Consider the following 23,561-nt stretch of genomic DNA (forward strand, 5'->3'; position numbering starts at 1 on the left):
GAATATAAATGACGACCGGGACACAGGGACACAACTACAACGGGGATGCCGGGGGGCACAGGGGGATATAAATGACGACCGAGACACCGGGACACATGGAATATAAATGACGCCCGGGACACTCAAAGAGAAATCACAGACTGGGACACCGAGACACAAATGACGACCGGGACACAGGGACAAAACTACAAAGGGGATGCCGGGGGGCACAAGGGGATATATAAATGACGATGGCGACACAGGGAATGGTAGATTAGCAATCACCATCAACAAAGCTCAAGGGCAATCATTAGAATCATGAGGTATAGATCTGAATACGGATTGTTTTCCCATGGACCATTATATGTTGCATTTTCAAGAGTCGGTAAACAATCTATTTATATGCACAGACAATGGGACAGCAAAGAATGTTGTATATTCGCAAGTTTTACGTAGTTAAAAACATATATATATATATGTAACAATCTATTTATATGCACAGACAATGGGACAGCAAAGAATGTTGTATATTCGCAAGTTTTACGTAGTTAAAAACATATATATATATATGTATCTATATTCACAGGTGGGACATAGGGACACAACTACAATGGCGCGTAACTAATATGGCGCGTAACGACTTACGCGCGCGGGGGGGCTTGGGGGGGCGCGAAGCGCCCCCACCAACTAGGTGTTGGGGTGGCGCGAAGCGCCACCCCAACAGCTAGTATATATATATATATATATATATATATATATATATATATATATATATATATATATATATATATATATAGATTATGATTTGATAATCGTCTTTACAGGGTCCTTTGGTACATATTGCTAGTATAGTTGCTACTCTTATGTCGAAACTAGTCACTTCTCTTGACGGCATTTATGAAAATGAATCTAGAAAAACAGAAATGCTTGCTGCTGCTTGTGCTGTCGGAGTATCTTGCTGCTTTGGTGCTCCAATTGGTGGTATGAACATTTTTTTTACTCATGTTTTCTTTATAGGGAGGTTTCTATTTTCTTTTCAAAGCAGTCTCTAAAATCTAGAATATTTTGTAAAAAATGATTTTCATCGTCGTTCAGAATGAGCAATTATAATTTGAAATGACTGATCATGGGTGGTTTTGATAATTGCATATGGGGGGGGGGGGGTAAGTATAGTGGTAACCTAATCAAAATTTTTACTAAATATTTATTAAAATATAGCTAAAATGTAGTTTTCCACTGACCCGAAGCTAATTGTCTCCGTATACATAAAACAATAAGACGGTTATTATCTAATTTTATAGATCCAAATTCTCGATTAAAACTGGCTGGGTAGGAACAGGTAATTTCAGCTAGTAGCTATACAACTTTAAAATATGCATTTGTGCAATTGTGACTTTTATAATTTCTTTTTCTCGACTGATATTTTTCTCTGACTTATATAATTAGATGGCAAAAAAAGAAAATTGAATATTTTTCATGTTTCTCTGCATGTTGATTAAATCCACTTGAAATCTTTAGTTCAAATTTTTACTTAGTCTCAGTCTATCAACTAAACCTCTCGGTAAAATGTATTCTTTTCTTTATCACTGTAAACTGTATCTAAACTGTACCATGGGTGGTATTTTTTATATTGATCCTACACCATTTTTGAGCAGGTTTAGACCCAATCTGAGGTGTTTCAATTCCTCTCAATTTTTTTTCAATAAAATTTCCGGATAAAATTTAAACAAAGCTCTAACCGCTGCAGTAGCTTTAAGTGGCAGTTTTAACCTACTAGATATTTTCTCTAAAATTTGTCGTCAACGCTAAGGCTTCTATGGCCTATCGTTCGCTCTTTACTTAGTTACACCTGCAACTGCAATATTCATGTAATTCCTTAATATTCATAGTAAAGTATTTACGAAAATACAATTGTTTTTCATATTTAATTGTTTACAAATAGACTCAACCCTCGCCATAAATAACTCTTAATCGCGACACTGTTTTTCTGTCAAAACAGACAATGATAAGCTACAGACTTACATGAAACAATATAGATAATATAAACTATTGTAATAGTTTTATATAATAACTAGCTGGGTCCCGGATTCTCATTGTCCCTTGTGTTCTAACCACAGACAGTGCTGGGTCCAGGTGGCTTTGCCACCGGTCCCCGCGGGCCCCAGTATGGAACGTGGCAGGCTTCTATATATGGATTCTCATTGTCCCTTGGGTTCTAACCACAGACAGTTAATCGGAATGTTTTCACCTGAGTTAATAGTGGCGTCATCTTTTTTTTGCAAAAATTCTAAGTTTAGCTTAATTGGGCCTGTTTCACGCAATATAACGAAAGAATACTATTTATAATATATCTATTGACACTATTAAGTTTGTCTAAAGCGTGTGCCATGCCATTCAAATATGATAAAGAAGCCTTAATTGGACTGTTTTCACCTGAGTTAACCGTGGCACCATCTTTTTTTTTGCAAAACTCGTAGCATTAAATTTGCTCGGAAGAAAACCAGATGACTGACCACCGCCCCAAGAGCTCTTGTCTAACCGTAAGAAGCGGAAGCGATGCCGCAAGCGTGGCGGCAAACAAGGTCAGCTGATGATCCCAGTTATCGTTTCATTAAGATCAACTAGTCTTGCTCCGAAAACCTCACCCTATCAACGTATCCTTGTTAAGATAGACTGTTATACAAATGCCAATATGTCGTCTCTTATTCCTTTCAATCAAGCTCCGGCATGTTCGACTAGTAGTGATCAGTCTCCCCCACCTACTAAGGTCAGTGACTTTTAATTCGAAAAATAGAATGCCGAATTTTCTCGTTATAAACTGCCAGTCATTGTGTAACAAAATGGAAGAATTTGAAGTTATTGTCCGTCAAAATAGTATCCCAATTATCGCAGTTACAGAAACTTGGAATCTTGATAGGTTGTCAGGTCATATGGCAGGCTACGAAATTTTCCTGAGCACACGTGCTGATCGAGGTGAGCATAGACTAGGTGGAGGTGTTGCCTTGTACATACGGAAAGACATCCCTTGCAAATTATTACCGGAATTATTTGATCCAGCTCATGAAGCAATCTGGGCTATTTGCAAACCTAAATCTCTTCCCCGTCGTTTTTCTTGTATTATAGTCGCTTCAGTATATTACCCGGAAAGTGCCAGAAACCGGGGTGACTTGGTTTTCCACCTCCAAACGACTATTGATCACCTGAGAAGTATATACAGTAGCCCTGCTTTTATTATAGGAGGAGAATTTAACCAAACCAAGAAGAGTTGGTTATCATCTTGTTTGTCTTTAAAACAAGTGGTACACATACCCACCCACTCTTTGGGGGGCATATTGGACCTTATACTCACAAATTGTGATGATTTTTACTCCCCTCCCTTTTCTCTTCGTCCCGTTGGCCTGTCAGACCACAACGCAATTCTTTGGAAAGCAAGAGAGTCTTTCCCAAAGCCCAAACTATCCCGTGTCACTGTTCGTCCTTGTACGGAGTCAGCCATCTGTGAATACGGTCGATGGATTGGCACATATGACTTCCCCGAAGTGTACAATACCGGGCTCTTGGAAACTAAGGTATCCGATTTCAATGCCACGTTATACAGTCAATACCTAAAGATCTTTACAACAAAATCATTTGTTGTTAGTGAATACGACAAACCATGGATATCTCCAGCTATTAAATCACTAATAAAAGACAGGTCTTGCCTCTGCTCCCGTGGTGATATTATCAACGGCAAGAAATTGCGAAATCAAATTGTCTCTTTGGTAAAGAAAGCCAAAGCTCGCTATGGTCGTGAAACCATGCCCTCCCAATTACTTAATTCAGACCCCAAAAAGTGGCACAACGCTGTGAAAAAAGTGGCCGGCCAAGCTTTTGACAGCAGTGTAAAGATCAGCAATGATGATGGGTCCTTAATCAGTGCAGAAGAAGTGAGTGAATTCTTCACCAAGATCTGCACTACCTATCCAACTATTACGGCTCATGAAAAGTCCACCATACTTGAAAAATGTGAGCCTGAGAACAACATAATAGTCAGTGAGTTTGACGTTTACACGGAATTACGGAAGATCAAACCGAATAAATCTTCATACCCTGGTGAATTACCTGCCAAACTGCTACGTTAATATGCAGCCTTCATAGCATTACCACTGTCTAGCATCATTAACGAGTGTTTTGCTTCTGGCTATTTCCCGTCACAGTGGAAAAGGGCCTATATTGGAATTATTCCAAAAAAGTGCGCCCCTAGTGCATGCGACGATCCCCGCCCGATCTCACTTACACCTTGTTTGGCGAAAGTAACTGAGGCCTTTATACTCAAGTTACTTCCAAAACAAATTCATGGGCGTATTGATCAATTCCAGTACGGTGGACTCCCCAAGTGTAGTACTACAATCTGCCTAGTACGAATATTTGACTGTGTCCTCCAATGGCTTGAAAAGGGTAGCTGTTTCGTCGACATTTGCGCAGTGGATTTCCGAAAGGCCTTTGACCTAATCCGCCACCTGACTGCAGGCATGAATCTCCAGGAAATGGGGGCCAAACGACGCACCCTTGGCCTTGTACTTGACTTCTTAACTGGCCGAAAACAAAAAGTCTTTGCACTCCATGAAAACGATTCGGATTCATCATGGTCAGATACTTCTTGCGGGGCCCCACAAGGCACGAAATTAGCTGGAATAATTTTCCTGGCTGTAATTAATTCTCTGCTTAATCATTACGACAACCGTTACAAGTTTGTAGATGATCTGTCCATAGTGCTCGCTTACCTGGTCGAAAACACTATCATAACAAAACAGTTTTCAGACCAGTTATTTGATCAGCTAAAGATCGAATGCTTAAGTCATGATCTTACCATTAACGTAGCCAAGTCGAAGATAATTCGTTTCAACCCTCTGAAGCGGATTATAGATATGCCTCTAGTCCCTTTCTCGATTGTGAACGAAATAAAAATTTTAGGAGTAACTTTCACTAGTGACTGTAGTTTCAGTGCCCATATTAATTTAACCGTTCACAAGGCTAATGCAAGTGTGAAGGCGTTTTGGGTGTGATACTGAAAGTCTTCTCCATTCCTACATGTGTTATGTTCGCCCGTTGCTCAAGTACGCGTTCCCGGTATGGGGTCCATCTGCTATCCGCACAGCGTACCTATTACGTGACATAAAGTGCGTCCAGAAAAGAGCAACAAGGATTATAGCCTACTCCTGGCTGTAATTAATTCTCTGCTTAATCATCACGACAACCGTTACAAGTTTGTAGATGATCTGTCCATAGTGCTCGCTTACCTGGTCGAAAACACTATCATAACCAAACAGTTTTCAGACCAGTTATTTGATCAGCTAAAGACCGAATGCTTAAGTCATGATCTTACCATTAACGTAGCCAAGTCGAAGATAATTCGTTTCAACCCTCTGAAACGGATTATAGATATGCCTCTAGTCCCTTTCTCGATTGTGAACGAAATAAAAATTTTAGGAGTAACTTTCACTAGTGACTGTAGTTTCAGTGCCCATATTAATTTAACCGTTCACAAGGCTAATGCAAGCCTTCAGAAACTTATCAAAATGAGGCGTTTTGGGTGTGATACTGAAAGTCTTCTCCATTCCTACATGTGTTATGTTCGCCCGTTGCTCAAGTACGCGTTCCCGGTATGGGGTCCATCTGCTATCCGCATAGCGTACCTATTACGTGACATAGAGTGCGTCCAGAAAAGAGCAACAAGGATTATACTCCGAAACAGTGATCATTATACTACCCTATGATCAAGCCCTCGCTAAATTAAATTTTTCTCCACTTAAAGTCCGGCTTGAACACCTTATTCAGCAATTTGGAAAATCCGTCCTAGCCGGTAAGAGCCACCGATCAATGCTACCCGAACCAGCTCCTCCCAATAGCCGAACTCGGTTACAAAATAAACTTGTACCCCCTAAAGTACGAACTAATCGTTACGCCAACTCATTTGTGCCTTTCTTCCCATCAATTTTTAATGCTGAGTTGTAGTGCGTGATTTTTGTTTAAATGTATAATTTTTGTGAAAAAACTGAATTTAGCTATGCTACGATAGTTTTTAAATATACCAATCTCTTTCTCTCTCTCTCTCTCCTGTCATTTTTGGATCGAATTGATGACGTAAATTGGTTTGGTTTTCTGTTTTAGGGTTTTCGAATTGCTTTAATCGATTGTCAAAATATATAGAAATATTTGTGCAATTCACCAGTTTTTTACATTTTAAGCAATTTAATAATAATTTCCTTTTGAGGTTAACTGACACTTTGACAAATTTTCTTTGAGCAGTAAGCATTCTAAACTTCAACAATTTCTACTAAATTTCAAACTTTTGGTTTTCTGTTTTAAGGTTATGGAATTGCTTTAATCCATTGTCAAAATATATTGAAATATTTGTGCAACCACCAGTTTTTTACATTTTAAGCAATTTAATAAAATTTAAAAAAAAACGCTCAATTTTTTGAGCTCGTGTAACGGTAATAACGGTCATTTAACAGACGGACATTACGTTTTTATATATATAGATAGAGAACTAGCTTTTGGTGTGGAGCTTCGCGCCACACGAACACCTAGTTGGTGGGGGCACTTCGTGCCCCCCAAGCCCCCGTGCGCGTAAGTCGTTACGCGCCGTATATGTTACGCGCCATTGTAGTTGCGTCTCTATGTCCCACCTGGGAATATAGATAGTTCTTTTCCATTTTCTCTACCACTCTATATTAATCAAGTATTCAATAATACAATCTGTATTAACTTTTTTTTAGTTTTTTTTTAAATGATTGCCATTGAGCTCTGTTTTTTCTTTTTTTTCTCTTTTTTCCTCTTTTATTTTTTTTTCTTTTTTTCAGTTTTGTCTTTTTTTTAGTTGCTAATCGTTGGGAATTGCAACCTTTTAAATTGAAAAGGCCATTGTAATTATGGGAATGCGAGGAATAAGAACAGCCTCACCCTCAGAAGGCCCTGTCAAGATTGTTGCCTCTATTACGTTTCCCATTGTTTCGTTTACGGCAAGTCACGTGCCATTGCAAAACTCTGGTGTTATTGGTACGCCTATTTTTAGTTGTAGCACGTGTGGTGGAAACCCTGGGAGATCCAGGGAATTTAAAAATTCTGATGGATAGTTGACCACTTCATTTGACTCCAGAACTGTGTCGACTGACTTGTAAATGACTGCCTGGTCTCGAATCTTGGTCAGAATATTATTGTTGATTTCGTGGACGTCTTTGCTCTTGGCTGCCAGAATCGCTCGTCCACTTAGCCATTTATGATTTTTATAATTGGTTAGACTATTCGGAAATACCTTTTCAACCAGTTCATTTTTGGACGTCACTAAATTACAGAATTCAGGAGGCAGTTGTATACGTCCTAAAATTGAGTCAACTGGGAGCTTTCCGTTTCCAATTGTCAGCAACTGGTCTGAAAATGTTTCACTAAAGTCATCGTTTTGCAATCGTACACGCATATTTAAAGTTAATTTTAATGTATTTACGTGTGCCCATAAATACGAATTTTTCGGGCAAATATTTATTTCATCCGCAGGTGTCGATCTAGGAATAATAGGTAATGTTTTGCCTGAAATCTCCCGCAAGCAATATTAATGTGCTGCCAAAGGGTTTAGAATTTCCTTGCAAATCTTGCAATGATCGCTCGGAAGCCTTGAGCGATTTTTTTGCGCCATTGTGCACTTTGTAACTTGGTTCACGATCCCATTCTACACATGTAGAAATAGAAGCAGTACAATTAGGTGAAGGCATTCCCAAATGCTTGAAAAGTTTGTTTGCAATAGATAGCATAAATCTTCAATCATAACTACAGTGCAGTTATAAATTCCTGTTGTAAAGTCCAAGGTTATATCTGACCTCTCTAGCCGTATTCGGTGGAGTATATCCTCGGCCATTTGCGATTTGCATTTCTCCCATAGCTCTGTAGGAGATGAAGAAGAGCAACTTTTGCCGGAAGACACGGGCCGTAATGTCATGTCTATGAACCGGCGATTGTTCAGGATGTAAAAGCTGTTGTATCTAATCCCAAGATGGGTTATATGTAAATGTAATAAATGACGAATCATTAATCTATACGTATAATATTTCATTGCGCTGCATTTCTTATCCATTTCTTTGTTAGTGGCTGAATTTATCAATTTAATATAAAAGTGATAGCCGTCGGCTCCATCCCAAAAAAGGTAGGATATTGTAGGGCATCGTAGCATTGATGTGTTTCAGCAATTCTTGTCAACTGATTGTTTCGCCTATAAAGAATAATATCTCGAGGTAAGAACTGATCACCGACCATAACGATTGCTACTTCGTTCATAGTTGTAGCATTGTATCTACGCACATGGTCAGCAGTAGGCGCTTTGTCAGCGGAAATAACAATCTTATGCGTATCAGTAGGCATTAATTCGATTGCTGTTTTGAACAGAAACACTAAATTATTATTTTTGTGGAAAAGATGTTGCAACTGGGAAACGATAGTCCTTGCAACGTTGTTTTTTTTATCATCGGTATCACTTTCAAGTTGTTTGGTTTTTTTTTTTACCTTGGCTTGTCTTTCGTCACTATGAAATACATATCGCCGAACCTTTGTTTCTTAACTAAAATCTGGTAGGCATTGATGAACTTATCGAAGCAAAATCCCAAACCCAATCATCATCCCTATCATTTTCAGTTTTGATACGTTTTGATTCTCGCTGTCCAGGTTGATTTTCATCTAACTGCGCGGTTTTGCGTTATTTAGCCGCAAGCCTTTTGGCATGATCTCTATGAGCCACCTCCTCGGCTGTTTCTTCCGCCATTGTAGGATTTATACTAAAATATCTCGCACAATTTGATTCCTCGGTTGTTTCTTCTGCCATTGTAGGATTTTTACTAAACTAGCTGTTGGTGGGGGCACTTCGCGCCCCCACCAACAGCCCCCCGCGCGCGTAAGTCGCTACGCGCCTTATTAGTTACGTACCATTTTAGTTGTGTCCGTGTGTCCCACCTGTGATTATAGATAGATATATTTATGTTTTTAACTACGCAAAACTTGCGAATATACAAAATTCTTCGCTGTCCCATTGTCTGTGCATATACAAAGCCTTATATACTTACAATGACGTCATATGCAAACCCTCTTTTTATAAAACAAACAAACATGCATACATACTACTTGTTTTTATGTAGATAGATAGATATATATATATATATATATACATACATACATATACACTATAAATTAACTACATAAAACTTGCGAATATACCATATTCTTCGCTGTCCCATTGTCTGTGCATATAAATAGACTGTCAGGTTTACCGACCCTCGAACATGCAACATACAATTGTCCATGGGAAAAACAATCTTTACTAAGATCTCTAACATATTTTTCTAATGATTGCCCTTGAGCTTTGTTGATGGTGATTGCAAATGCTAATCGAATTGGGAATTGCAATCTTTTAAATTGAAAAGGCAGATCCGTTGGAATCATGGGAATGCGAGGAATAAGAACAGCCTCACCCTCAAAAGCCCCTGTCAATATTGTTGCCTCTGTTACGTTTTCCATTGTTTTTTTTTTACGGCAAGTCGCGTGCCATTGCAAAGCTTTGGTGGGTTAATATTTAGTTGTAGCACGTGTGGTGGAAACCCTGGGAGATCCAGGGAATTAAAAAAATTTAGATGGGTAATTGACCGCTTCATTTGGTTCCAGAACTGTTTTGACTGACTTGTAAATGACTGCCTGGTCTCGAATCTTGGTCAAAATAATATTGTTGATTTCGTGGACGTCTTTATTCTTGGCTGCCAGAATCGCTCGTTCACTAAGCCATTTATTATTTTCGTAATTGGTTAGAATATTCGGAAATACCTTTTCAACCAATTCATTTTTGAACGTCACTAAATTACAGAATTCAGCAGGCAGTTGTATACGTCCTGAAATTGAGTCTACTGGGACCTTTCCGTTTTCAATTGCCAGCAATTGATCCCTCGGACAAGAAATCATGGATATCATAGGAAAAAGACAGAGGAAATCAACAGAGAAAAACGTCAACACGTACTCATTCAAGGAAGAGTCTATGGTTGTAATGCGTACTAATAAATCTGCACCAGTTATTAATGGACAGTCTGTTGCCATTGATCCAGCATTGATGTTTCAGTGGCTGATGACAGTTGCTGAAAGTGGCGACGATGATTTGGAATCAACATGAATTCTGTTCACTGCCTCCTTCACTTTTTAAGCAAACGGACTTCCATAGATAGCTGATAAGCCAGCCCTCACCAATGCGACGGGGCGTCTAGTTGCAGATCGGCGTCCAAAAACTGAGGACTTCATCAAAGATTTCAGGGAGAAGCATACATATCTCAATGAATGGGCAGTGCTTCAGTGAATCCCTTGGGAAAAAATTTCACTTATTGAAGTATCTGATAGAATTACATTGGATACGTTTAGCGGAAACACGGGGTGTAAAGGGCGTCGGTATTTTTCAACGGGCACTGACAAGCACCTTCAATCAGAAGACATTGAACTTTTGAGATTGAAAGGGCCACGATCGTATCTGCAAGTTAATATTAGCAGAAATTTGGTCTGTTCTAAAAAGGAAAAGGCGTTCCTAAGAAACTTCAAGAATGAGCAAGCAATCATAGCCATCACCAGTGAATACCTGACCAGCGGTGACGCTGACCTTCTCACTGTTCTAGCTGCAGTTCAATCTGCTTCTTTTATTCCTACTGTCCTGGTTAGAGGCGACACATATCTGCCACTACTCTTGACTTATCAGACCACACATGGTCATGATGGACAGGTCATGGACAGGTCATGTACTTTTAAACGGAGCCTTAACCTGGAATCTCAAAGAATTTAATTTGGGATGTAAACGCAACAAATTCAGACTTAGATCTCGTATGTGCAGCAGAATCCTATATGTCCTCGCCTTCCTTTGGTGCAATTCAACTTTTCGCGTCTAAGGCGTTCTGAAGTTAGTAGGACTACAGCCCCTGATAAAAACAACGACTTTTACGAATTAGCTACAATTTTCATGGACCCACTATCCATAAGACATGACCCTTTAGCTGCTGGGAAGAAAGCAGTGATGCTTTTATATTGGTGTCCAGGCTCAATTTCGACCCTCAATCAGTTGCGTCATCTCAAATTTCTTGAGAAAGTTACAGCATCAGCTTCGTATGTTCAGTTTAATGTTTCCCTCATATCAGCGATGCTTGTAGCTTCTACTGATTTCGAGTTTATTTGCAAGTTCAACCATGGAAAACCCTGAGATGTAATTTCGACCCTGTCCATTTTGGTTGGGCAATTCCGAATAGACTATATCGCCCTATTTTCGGTGATCTCCCACTGCCCCTAAATCTTTCTCCACGGTTTTTCACTGTAACTGCAATACCTACCGCTCAAATATGCGATGCACTTGCAAAAGAAATGTCTTGAAATACACCTGGGCCTGTGGACCTTGCAAGGGAACAATTTATGCTAACTATGTTATAGCTGAGTTTCTCGGAGTTGACGATCTGAAAGGTTAAAAGGATTTACGAATATTGATATTTCGTTTGTTTATCACATTCGTATATTATATAACAGAAAAAGTTGAAAACGTTTTAAACTTTAATTAAACCATCGAGATGGGTGATAGTCATCATCGTACATTTTAAGACTGGTTTCTTTCAGATTCAGCGTGGTTAACCGTGATGGAATATTTAAATTAAACTTTTAATTTTTCTTTCAAATAAAGGTGATTTTCGTAATCGCCATGATCTAGTTCTAGTATCTTATTCTAGACATCAATTTTGTTGTTGCACGTCTTAATATGGAAACTCGAATTTCATATCCTCAAAATTAACCTCAACCGCGCTAATCCTAATTTTAAATTTTACGTTAAAATAAAGATGACTTTCATAATCGGCGTGATCTAGTACCCTACTCTAAACATCAATTTTGTTGTTTTACGCCTCTACACGAAAGCACAAAATTCATCTTAAATCAACCTCAACCTCAAAACCTAAATTTTAATTCTACCTTCAAATAAAAGTGATTTCATAGTCAGCTTGATCTAAAACCCTATTCTAGACAAAACTTTTGTTGTTGTATGCCTATATATGGAAACACAAATTTCACCCCCTCAAAATACATCTCAACTTCAAAGAAATATGTTGGTGAAACAGCAAAATGAGCACACTTCGTATATTTGAAATCAAAATATATTTCTGAGTTGGGTAGTCAATGAATCATTTCTCTTGCAATTGGTTTCGGGTCAAACCATTTCCTTTCTGGACTACATGCCGTAGTCAGGTGGGGTAGGGTGGGGTAGTGAGTTTGGCACCCCTTGAAACATTTGTTTCACCCGTATAAACTTAATAAAAATAAATATAAACAAATTTTTGATGCGTTTTTTAGAGTTTTTCTTGTACCCCCCCCCCCCCCAACCAAAAATAAATCCTGGATGCGACCCTGTTGTCTAACAATATAATTTATTTTTATTCAAACTTTTATTTATGGATCCTGTTAAATCTATGTGAAACATTTTAAAATGTTGAATCTGAATAGGAGTCATGTCCATAATCTTTAACGATTCATATTTTAGGTTTATATGCTTTTGAAGTTATATACAAATTTTATTATAGGTGTTTTATACAGCATCGAAGTTACGTCTGTCTTTTTTGCAATCAGAAATTATTGGAGAGGCTTTTTTTCGGCTGTTTTTGGTGCCCTTACCTTCAGACTCCTTGCATACTGGTATGAAAACCATGGTAAGTAAACTTTTAAGATTCATGCAGTAAAAAACTTGTTGCGGTGAAAAGAAGTCAGTCAGACTATATAGCTTAAGGTGCACGTACACAGAGGAGCTCCGAAGTCCCATTGTTTTCAATTTTTTTTCATAATCTATTTATTTTCCTCTGTTGAAAAATTCTTTCTGCTCCCTGCTAAACAATTTTCGGCGGATTTCTAGGTATTTGAATCCAGGAGCTGTATGGGATTGTAGTAGTGGGGGCTTAATACCTATTACGAGACCCATTGCCACTGCTCTTTTCTTCCTTTAATTATTTAAGATGACTGAGAAGTTGAACGGATATTTCGTCAAGACGCAGCCGTTATTAGTTTTCTTCAAGATGCCGGTGCATGTCACGTAATAAGGAATGTTTTTTAAGAGATGTATATATTTGTTACGTAATGGGGGAATGTTTACTTCAGGATGCGGGTGCTTGATACATAATTGAGAGTTCTTGTCTGTGGTTGTTTATAAAATCTATGAGGGCCAGGGCTTCGTTGCTTAAAGATTTCTTTGGATGCCACCCAATAGGACTTGTTAGAGTTCAGGGTCCCTTCAAATCAAGATGTAAACGTAGACACTACATCACAGGGAGTGTTTCCTTCAAGACATTTTTCAAGACGTTTCAGGACATTTCGAGACGTTTCTAAGACATTTTTCTTCCAGATGTTTTTCAAGACGTTTGAAGACATTTTAAGACATTTTAGACGATTCAAGTCATTTCAGGACGTAGATGTTTTTAACTAGAAAGTCGTTAAATCGAAGATTATCAACAAAAATGCTGAGAAACTCGCTATTTGAGGCCAGTTTGGCACAATGTACCAGTCTGATGATACCCTCTGGTGATGGACGTTATCATACCTAAGGGGCTTTCAACCTTTTCCCCCACAAATCAATTTCCCATTTCAATGTTAGATTGCGATATTCCATGGCAATAACCTGTCTGTGATCTTTAATGGCTGACACACAGGCATGGAGAGAAAGATAAAATCACACAGGGGGAAGAACAAACACACACACACACACACACACATACGCGTAACAACACAAAGTCAACCCCATTGGCACACACACACACTGTCAACACACACAACCACAAAAAGTTAGAAACAAAGCACACACACACAGTCAGAAACACAGACATGGAGAGTGAGACAAAAACGCAAAGAGGGACAAACACATACACACGCAAACACAAGCACACAAAGTCAGACACACACAGTCAGACACACAGGAACGGAGAGCGAGATAAAAACGCACAAGGACAAACACAATCACACAAAACGACAAAAAGTCAAACACACAGGCGAAACACACAGTCGGACAAACAGGCAAGGTGCTAGAGACAAAAACACTTAGAGGAAAAACACGGGCACAAACAACTGCACAAAGCCAGACACACAGGCGCACAAACACACACTAAGACACATAGGCATGGAGAAAGATAAAATACATAGAGGGAAAAACATACAAACACAACCACACAAAACAAGACACACAGGCATGAAAGAGAGACGAAAGCACATAGAGGGAAAAACGCGAACACTCACGCAAAACCACACAAAGTCAGACACACAGGCATGCACACAGTCGGACACACAAACAAGGAGAGAGAGACATAAACACATGGAGGGATAAACGCACACACAACCAAAAAAAGTCAGACACAGAGGTATAAACGCAGTCAGACACTGTGGAGAGATGCATGGCATAGTCAGACACAAAGGTACAAACACAGTCAGACACTGTGGAGAGATGCATGCAAAGGCATGGAGAGAGAGAAAAATTACGCACAGAGTAAAAAAAAGCCAAACGAACACACTCTACAACACAAAGTAAAACACAGAGGCACACATACAGTCATACACACAGGCATGAAGAGAGACAAGGGAAACACACACACAAACACACAACTACATAAAGTCAGACACATAGGCATACGCACAGTCAGACACACAGGCACACGCCCAGTCAGACAAATTGGCATGCGGAGAGAGACAAAACGCACAGGGGCACATACACACAACCACACAAGGTCAGACACACAGGCGCACACACAGTCAGACACATAGGTGCGGAGAGAGAGACAAAACGCAAAGAGGGAAAAACACAAACACGCAAACAACGACACAAAGTTGGAAAAAAAGGTACACACACAGTCACACACAGGTACGGAAAAAGAGACAAAAATACACAGAGGGAAAAACACACACACACCCACAACCATACAAAGTCAGAGACACAGACACACACACAGTCAGACACACAGACATGGAAAGAAAGACAAAAACACACAGAGAGAAAATAAAACACACACACACAACCACAAAAAGTCACACAAGGGACACACAAACTTAGACATAGAAGCATGGAGAGAGATACAAAATACACAGAGGGAAAAACACACAAACACACCCATATAAAGTCAAAGACACAAACATACACAGAGTTAAAGACACAGGTTTGAAGAGAGAGACAAAATACTCAGAGGGAAAAACACACACGAACACAAAACCACACAAAGTCAGACACAAGGGGCACACAGACTCAGACACAGAGGCACAGATAAAGAGATAAAAACTGACATAGGGGAAAAAAACGCGCACAACCACCCTAAGTCAGGAACACAGTCACACATACAGACCTATGTGTCTAACTGTGTTTTCGTGCCTGTGTGTCTGACTGTGTATGCGTGCCTGTGTGTCTGACTTTGTGTGGTTGTGTGTTTCCCTCTGTGTGTTTTTGTCTCTCTCTCACTCCGTGCCTTTAAGTCTGACTTAGTTTGTTCCTGTGTCTCTGAATCTTTGTGATTGTGGAGTTTTCTCTTATGCATCAAGCAGGTATGCGGCAAGCAGGCAAATATCAATCACGTAATTAAGTAAGCTTATATTGTGACCCAAGCACCTACAAAATAAATATAAAAATCAGTAAGAAAAATCAATGTCTGATCACTTTAAATGGAGAACTCTACATCTTCCTTCTTTTGGATTTGTTCTTCTTCAAGTGACCCAACGGGGGTTTCATTGCTAAGGATTTAATCTAGCTGGCTCCTTTATAACCCTTCCCGACCTTGTCGTCTTCAGATTTGGTTGTACCGGGTGCGCTGTAGCTGCGGCTTTGGAACCAGGAGGTGTGCTTTGTGGTTCCTTAGGGTTTGGTTGTCAGTTTGCTCTTGGTGTCTGAAAGGATTCTTCAGGTGGACTAAACCTCCGACCGTTATCGCTTGATGGGCTCGTGATTTGGGGGGATTCGCACGATGGTTCAGGTTCCATGGGCACCTCCATGTTCGTTAACGGCATCACGTTGTTTTGCAGGTAGGTGCACTCGTTTGTAGTCGGTCTAGCGCGTATAAACTTCCTGTTGCGTCTATATACAGCTCCATCTTCTGTCTTTACAGTCACTGAGCGGTTGCTTGATTCGTCGTATATACCGGTTACTGTGGCCGCCCAGTTTTATTGAGCCATACTTGCTGGCCTGGTGCAAAAGGTTTGATCATGCGTGTACCTCTGTCGTAAGCCTCCTTCTTGGCTTCTTGCTGCTTTTATCTTGCTGCCTTGTATTCCTCTTCGGGCATGATTTTTGACACGAAGTTCTGCTCTACTGACGGCATAACCGATCTTAACTGGCGACTCATCAACAGTTGCGCTGGTGATGCTAAATCGTCTACGGGAGTGTTCCGATACTCAATTAAAGCTAGGTATGGGTCTAATCTGTCAATCAGTGCTTTTGACATAAGCTTTTTTACGGTTTGGACCGCTTTCTCGCTAAGGCCGGTGCTCTGAGGGTATCTGGGGCTGGACGTGCGGTGTGTGATTCTCCACTGTTCTGCGAATTTTTTGAATTCGTCTGCTGCGAACTGGGGGCTGTTGTCAGAGGTAAGTATTCGTGGGATCCCATGTCGTGCAAATTGGCTTTTCAGCTTGGTTATTATGGCTCCCGAGCTTGTACTGTCTAGCTTGTCAAGTTCGATGTATCTACTATAGTAGTCAGTGGTGACCAAGTAATTTCTTCCTTCCCAGAACAGTAAATCGGTACCCACATGTTCCCATGGGCACTCAGGAATTTCAGAATTCATGAGAGGTTCCTTTGGCTGGCAATCGCTGGATCGTTGACATATTTCACATTCGGAGATACATTTGGTGATGTCGGCAGTGATGTTCGGCCAGAAAACGCATGAGCGCGCACGTTGTTTCGTTTTGACAATGCCTAAGTGGGCTGTGTGAAGACGGGTCATGATTTCTTGGCACATACACCCCGGTATTATGATTCGATCACCCTTTAAGAGGACTCCTTGGTATGCTGCCAGTTCGTTTCTGTAATTCCAATACTCCTGAATTTCAGCTGGGCACTGCTTTTTGTGCTCTGGCCATCCTTTTTTGATGGTGTCGGCTAAGACTTGCATTTTTGAATCATGTTTGGTACTATCTGCGATGCTTTGCACCATTTGGTCTTTGATTGGGATGTGTTTCATAACGTTATGCACGTGCAGTTCAGCCTGTAGATCTTCTTCTGGGTCTGTGTTTTCCATGTGTAAACGTGATAGGGTATCAGCCACGGGAATTTCTTGTCCAGGTCAGTATGTGAACCTGAGGTCGTATCGCTGGATGGCTTGCATCATCCGCTGTAATCTGGGTGGAGCCTTGCTGATCGGTTTTCTCAAAATGTTTTCCAACAGTTTGTGATCTGTAATGACCAAGACCTTTCTTCCAAATATATATTGGTGAAAATTTTTGCATGCAAACACGATGCCGAGTAGTTCTTTCTCAATTTGAGAGCATCTTTGTTCTGTGTCACTCAATGATCTTGAACCACATGCTACTGTTTCGTCTTTCACTAGTAGCTGGGCTCCCAACCCATGTTGTGATGCGTCGACGATTATCTCGACTTCCTGGCAGTGAGTATCGAAATATGAGAGGTGCTTGGTTCCGGCATTTCAGCAATTGCTTTTGTTTGTTGGGGTCTGGCTTGACACCCTCCGTGGTTAGAAGATGGCCAAAATATGGAATGGCTGTCGCATTGAATGCAGATTTGTCTCGATTAAACTTGACTCCTTTTCCCCTTGCTCTTTGGAGGACTGCTTTCAGTTGCATGTCGTGATCTTCTTTACTTGTTCCTACGCCTGCTATACCATCGATTATTAGACCAAGACCCAATACTTCAGAAGCCTCCTCCATCCGGCGCTGGTACTCATCCTGAGCTGAGATTATTCCAAACGGATATCTTCTCCACTTGAATCTTCCAAACATGGTGTTGAACGTTGTCAGATCCGATGATGCATCATCAAGTACCATCGAACAGTATCCGTTTCTGGCATCGTCAAACGTTGGTATCGGATAATGTGGTCTCTGTATCCATTTGTTCAATTTTACAGGATCTAGGCATATCCGGATATCGCCGTTGGGCTTCGGCACTACGACCATAGAGTTTACCCACTCTGTTGGCTCAGTAACTTTTTCGATTATCCCGAGGGATACCAGTCGCTCCAGTTCGTTTTTCAGTTTGTCCTGGATTGCCAAGGGTACTTTTCTTGGTGGTTGTACTGAAAGTATTGCTCCGGGCTTCAGGTGTATCTTGCATTTTCCAGGCATTTTACCAATGCCTTCGAACACGTCTTTGTATTCTGCTAGAATCTCATCCGTAGTACTAGTTACCGGTGTCTGTTCTATGTTGTGTATGAACTTGATTAAGTTCAGCGATACACTGGTCTGCCTACTAAGTATAGGTCTCTTGTCCGTATCCACCACATAGAACCTGTGTGTTTGCGGCTCTCTGTTCTTGTACTGAACCTCTAACTGGCAGGTACCAGCTACTTTCAAGGATTCACTAGTACAGCTTGTAAGTATGTCGGATTTTGGCCTGAGTTTTGGTTGTGGATGCATCTTGTTAAGGGTCTTCATTGGTATGACATTTGCTTCTGCACCTGTATCAATTTTGAATTCCACGTTGATTCCTTCTTGTGTTAGATACAGTTTGGCCACTGGTTAATTGTTCTTTTCCTCCTTGGTTTGGATACTTTCAATAAAATACTGTGAAGATGTATCTGTACTACTTTCTTCTGTTTCAATGCTATGAATGTTCCTTTGACTGCTTCTGCACATTTTTGCAAAGTGTGCTTTTTCCTTTGGCAGGGCACTGATGGCTTTTGCTGAACACTCCACCACAATTTTAACACTTTGGCCCTTCACCTGAGCCCTTTGGGGAACATACATGACCAGGTGTGAAGCTGCCACCACATTTGTAGCATTTTCGTCCCTGCCTTGTTACCACTCTATCTCTTGTTTTACATGCACTATTGAATGTTCCTGGTTGGACATTATCATCAACTGTGCTTGGGTCGCCTCTGCAGCTCTGCATGTAGCTATTGCACGATCTAGAGCTAGTCCTGCTCCTTCACTAAGTAGTCGTTCCCGAATCATGTCTTGCTTAACTTCAAAAACTAGTCGATCTCTAATCATTTCATCACTGGATTCCGAATGCACATTCTTTTGCTGTTTTGCGCAACTCAGTGAGGTACTGTTCTATGGATTAACCGTCTCTCTGGTTACGTTTGTGGAACTGATATCTTGCAAATATAGGGTTCGCAAGTGGTTCAACATGTTCACTAAACTTCCTGAGATATGTTTCGACATTGTTCGTTTCATCGGCAGTTAATGTCCATATATTAAAAGTGTCTCTGCCCTTTTCACCAGCCCATATCAGCAAGTATGAGCATTTCACTGCACTTGTTTTTTCACTTAGAGGTCCTGTAAACATAAGCTCTGCATGCTGTTTGAAGTGTGACCAGGCAACTTTTAAGTTTGTTGCATCCCAATTTATTGATGGGCAAGCTCCGAATTCCATGTTGTTTTCTGACACCATGTGGAGTTTTCTCTTATGCATCAAGCAGGTATGTGGCAAGCAGGCAAATATCAATCACCTAAGTAAGTAAGCTTATATTGTGACCCAAGCACCTACAAAATAAATATAAAAATCAGTAAGAAAAATCAATGTCTGATCACTTTAAATGGAGAACTCTACATAGATAATGCCAGTAAATCTGGCTCACCCTCCATGTAATGTACCCTCCTCACAGGAAATTCCTCCAAATAAATTTCATAGAACATAAAGTGCACCTCATCTCGTCAAATTCCCTCCAAGCTGTTCCATTCTCGCAGCAAATCCACCCTGTAAAAATTTTTGCGGACTACACAGTGTGGGAAATTCTTCTTTCATTTGATAAAGACTTTAGTTTCTAATTGGTTTCCCGATTACTCCAGAAACGTCCGCTTTAATGGAAATTTATTTCCAGAAATCAAAACATTAGGAAAATAGATTCCGGATAGTTTCCACTGCACATTTCCACATGAAAAATTGAGTTTGCAAAGAGAATTTAGGACAATCAAAAAGAATATCGTATAGGGATGCTGTAAAATCCCCTAGTGTAAAATTTCCCCTAAAAAATTTGCCCCCCAGAAATTTCTGTCTCCAAGGAAGATTCTCTCTATAGAAACCACCCCAAGCAAAAAGTGCCCCCCCCCCAAAAAAAAAAAAAGTCTGTATACTTCCAAGTAACAAATACTATGCCTAAACAATGGACAAATTTCAATGGTAAATTTTTCTGGCTTGTCACTTTTGATGGGCAACTTTTAACTTGATGAATCTTATATATTTGAAATCAACATAATAATTTGTTTTTTTTAATGTGTTTATAGAAATATAAATTATGTTTTTTAGGATTTCTGGCTAGTAAATTTTTCTCGCTTATTAAGCGATTCTCCCTTTAAAATAAGTCAGTATAACAATTTGATTTTTTAATGTATTTATAGAAATAAAAATTAATTTTTTTTAGCATTTCGGTTACTATTGAGCCAGGTCGTTCCTTACTTACAGTTTGTCACCACAAACTGTTTGGACAAGACTAAAAACAATAATTTAACATTCATGATTAGAGATCAATCAAAATTGCAAGTGAAGAGCAGTATAACTAATCGGAATAGAGGGGCAGGATGCATGGCAAAAGACAATTTTGCAGATCTGGACAGAAATGCATCCAAACAGTTGTTTAAGCACTGTATTACCTATATAGAAAATGTATGAATATGGAGGGGCATTTTATAGATCAATATACTGAACTTGTTGTTATTTATATATTTTTGTCTATTGGAACATTACCTTTCTTTTAATCTTTTATTTTAGATTCTAGAGGTTGTTTTTCATTATTTTAATATAAAATCTCATGCTAATCAATGATCGTGTGAAACATTCAGCTCTGACCACACGATGAGGCTCAAAATGTGTACAAAAAAAAATGTCGGAAGTGGCAGTTTTCTTGCTGTTGACTGTGAATATAATCGTGTGAAGGGAATCTCACTTTTTTTGAAGGCCAGTGATTAAAACTGAAGATGTTTTTCCCCATAATAGCTTCAATAAAAACTATTCACTTCATTTTTTAAAATGAGAATAGCTGATTTGTAAGCTGAAAGTAATTTCTTTTTGTTTTGTTTAAACGGTGGTTAGTATTCCAGTGTTTATACCAACTAATACAAATCTTTATAATTTTGCCTTCATGATCCTTTTTTTTTAGGGACGATCACTGCAATATTTAAAACAAATTTTCCCCATGAGCTACCCTATGATCCTCAAGAGCTGGTAATTTATGCTTTGATTGGGTAAGTATTTTTAAACCGATAGAAATAGACATATGATTCTATTCGTATTCACTTACATGGTTTGGAAGGAAGATGAATGAAGAAACAATATTTTAATTTTTTTTAAACTGATTGGATATTATTTTTTTCTTTTGAGGGGTTATTGCTTTGTTGTGTAGTTATCTCCTCATCACCTCTAATTGACCCTGTATAAAATACCAGTACAAAACTAAGGCAAAGCAACTTGATTAGAACATACAGCATATTCTGTTAACTTGGAAACTTGTTCCTCTTTGACAGTGTCTGTTATATCCAAAGAATTACACTTTGTATTTGAAACTTTGCAGCAAAAGAAGGGAAGTTGCAATTGAAATTTTTGTCTAATCGACATAATTTTCATTTTTTCGGGGGGGGGGGGAGGAACTCTTGTACTTTCTTATATTTAACCTTTTGTGTATTCGTAAAAATACTATGTGTCTTAATGAAAGAGGTTCACTATTCATTTTCCCTCGTCATATATTTTCATTGATGTGAACCGTATCAAACCAACAGCCGTAGATTCAGCACTGAAACCAATTATTAGGGGATTAGAATCCTCAATAATCTAATCAGCCCCTAATGGTCTTATCGGCTGGGTCTAAATAGTCTAATAGTCTAATCGGTCGGGTCTAATTTCCTAGGGGATCACATCCAGCTGAACAAACTTACTAATTACATGCTTTGCTCCAGTGGGGCTGTTAAACGGAAAATATCACTAGAATCGTTCATTTCTGGCAAAAAGCATCAAAATTTGTGGGGATTTGCAATAAAGCACGGGAATCCAATGGCGACAGAAATCACGTCGAGCGGACGCTCGAAAGCACCTTCATGACCACCCGAAGCGCTGCAAAAAGCATAAGTTAACCAGTCTCTCTAGAGACGCATCACAGCTTCTGACAATACGTTTTCATACAGGGAGAATCTATTGGTAGCTAAATAAAAAGCAAAGGATTACTCAAAAGCGTGCAATAGAGCGCAAAAATAGCGCCCATAGCACGAAATGGAAGCGCCTGGTTCAGAGAATACAAAACTGGCAAAAACATTGTCTCTATTATTAGAAGTTTGACTATTAGAAGAAATATCTCGAGTTTGTTTGTCGAAGCGCACATTTGTGCGTTCAAAAGGGCGTGAAAAGCGTGAGACGTGTGGAACGTTTTGAGAAACTCTGGAAAAATTAGAAATACAATATGAAATTTGGGGAAACCAATTGTAGTCGGTACGAAGTCGAGCGATTGCTCCATAGCGCCCTATTAGCCACCCGAAGCGTTAAAAAAGAGCAAGTTTGCCAACCTTGCTACAAAAGCATCAAACTTCTGTTTTCCGAATCAATTGAAATTCCAAAATGTGAAGGAACAGCGGACTGCAAAAATCACGAAATGGGCTCACCATTTCCGAAGAGGTTCCAGACAAACATTAAAAACCTTGTAAATATCCTAATAGAATGGGGTAATCCTTTCGAAAGTATGTATGACAGTTTCGTTTCCATCGAATCCGGGAGAATATCCCATTGTCGTGCCATCAGTAGTTACCGCAATCTGAAAACTGTTGGTTATTCCCAGTATGATACTTCGGTGGAAGAACGCTTTTCCAAATGTACAAAGCCGCACAAATTAACCGATACGCCAAAACAAGATGCCATTATTCTCAACTTCCATTCCATCATCGAAATTGAAGTCGAAATCAATTTTTCATATGGTTAAGTCAGATTCGGCCCTATTTGCCAAACTGTATTTTGGCTGCAAAACCAGAGGTGTTGACTTGGAAGTATTTCAAACGCGAGAACCAGCCTTTCCCTCCTTCAGTCTCTGATCAGGGTAATCTGACATCTGGCATGAAGCTCGGTATTGTAACTTTGCTCACAGCTTATTCTTCTGAAGTTGTGACTGAGAAACCTCACACCGATTTCAAGGTTTTTAGTGGTACCGTCCTAGTCCACCGTATAAAGCCAAAAAGCAAGACGTTTGTCGAATATGTTAGAGAAGAAATCTGTCAATACCTTCGTAAGCAGTTCACAAGTGAAACACAGCGAGTTGACATCGTCTTTGACGCTTAAAAGTCCAGCAGCTTAAAAAAATTTACACGAGAAAAGTGCGGCAAGGCTATGCATCGGACAAGGATTGAAGAAAGAACCACGATTCCAAAAAACAAGACTAGTTTCCTTCAGTGTT

General features: G+C 39.6%; 1 protein-coding gene across 2 annotated transcripts in view; it reads left to right on the top strand.

Moving 5' to 3' along the window:
- Positions 1 to 23,561, top strand: part of LOC136027028 (chloride channel protein 2-like) — a 124,309-nt gene that overhangs the window by 51,209 nt on the left and 49,539 nt on the right. For both annotated transcript variants that reach the window (XM_065703942.1, XM_065703943.1), the window contains exons 5-7: positions 804 to 960; positions 12,582 to 12,707; positions 21,291 to 21,375. In XM_065703942.1, coding sequence (XP_065560014.1) covers positions 804 to 960; positions 12,582 to 12,707; positions 21,291 to 21,375 — 368 coding nt within the window. The remainder of the gene's footprint in view (positions 1 to 803; positions 961 to 12,581; positions 12,708 to 21,290; positions 21,376 to 23,561) is intronic.

This window comes from Artemia franciscana, chromosome 5 (genome assembly GCF_032884065.1).
Source record: "Artemia franciscana chromosome 5, ASM3288406v1, whole genome shotgun sequence".
NCBI lineage: Eukaryota > Metazoa > Arthropoda > Branchiopoda > Anostraca > Artemiidae > Artemia > Artemia franciscana.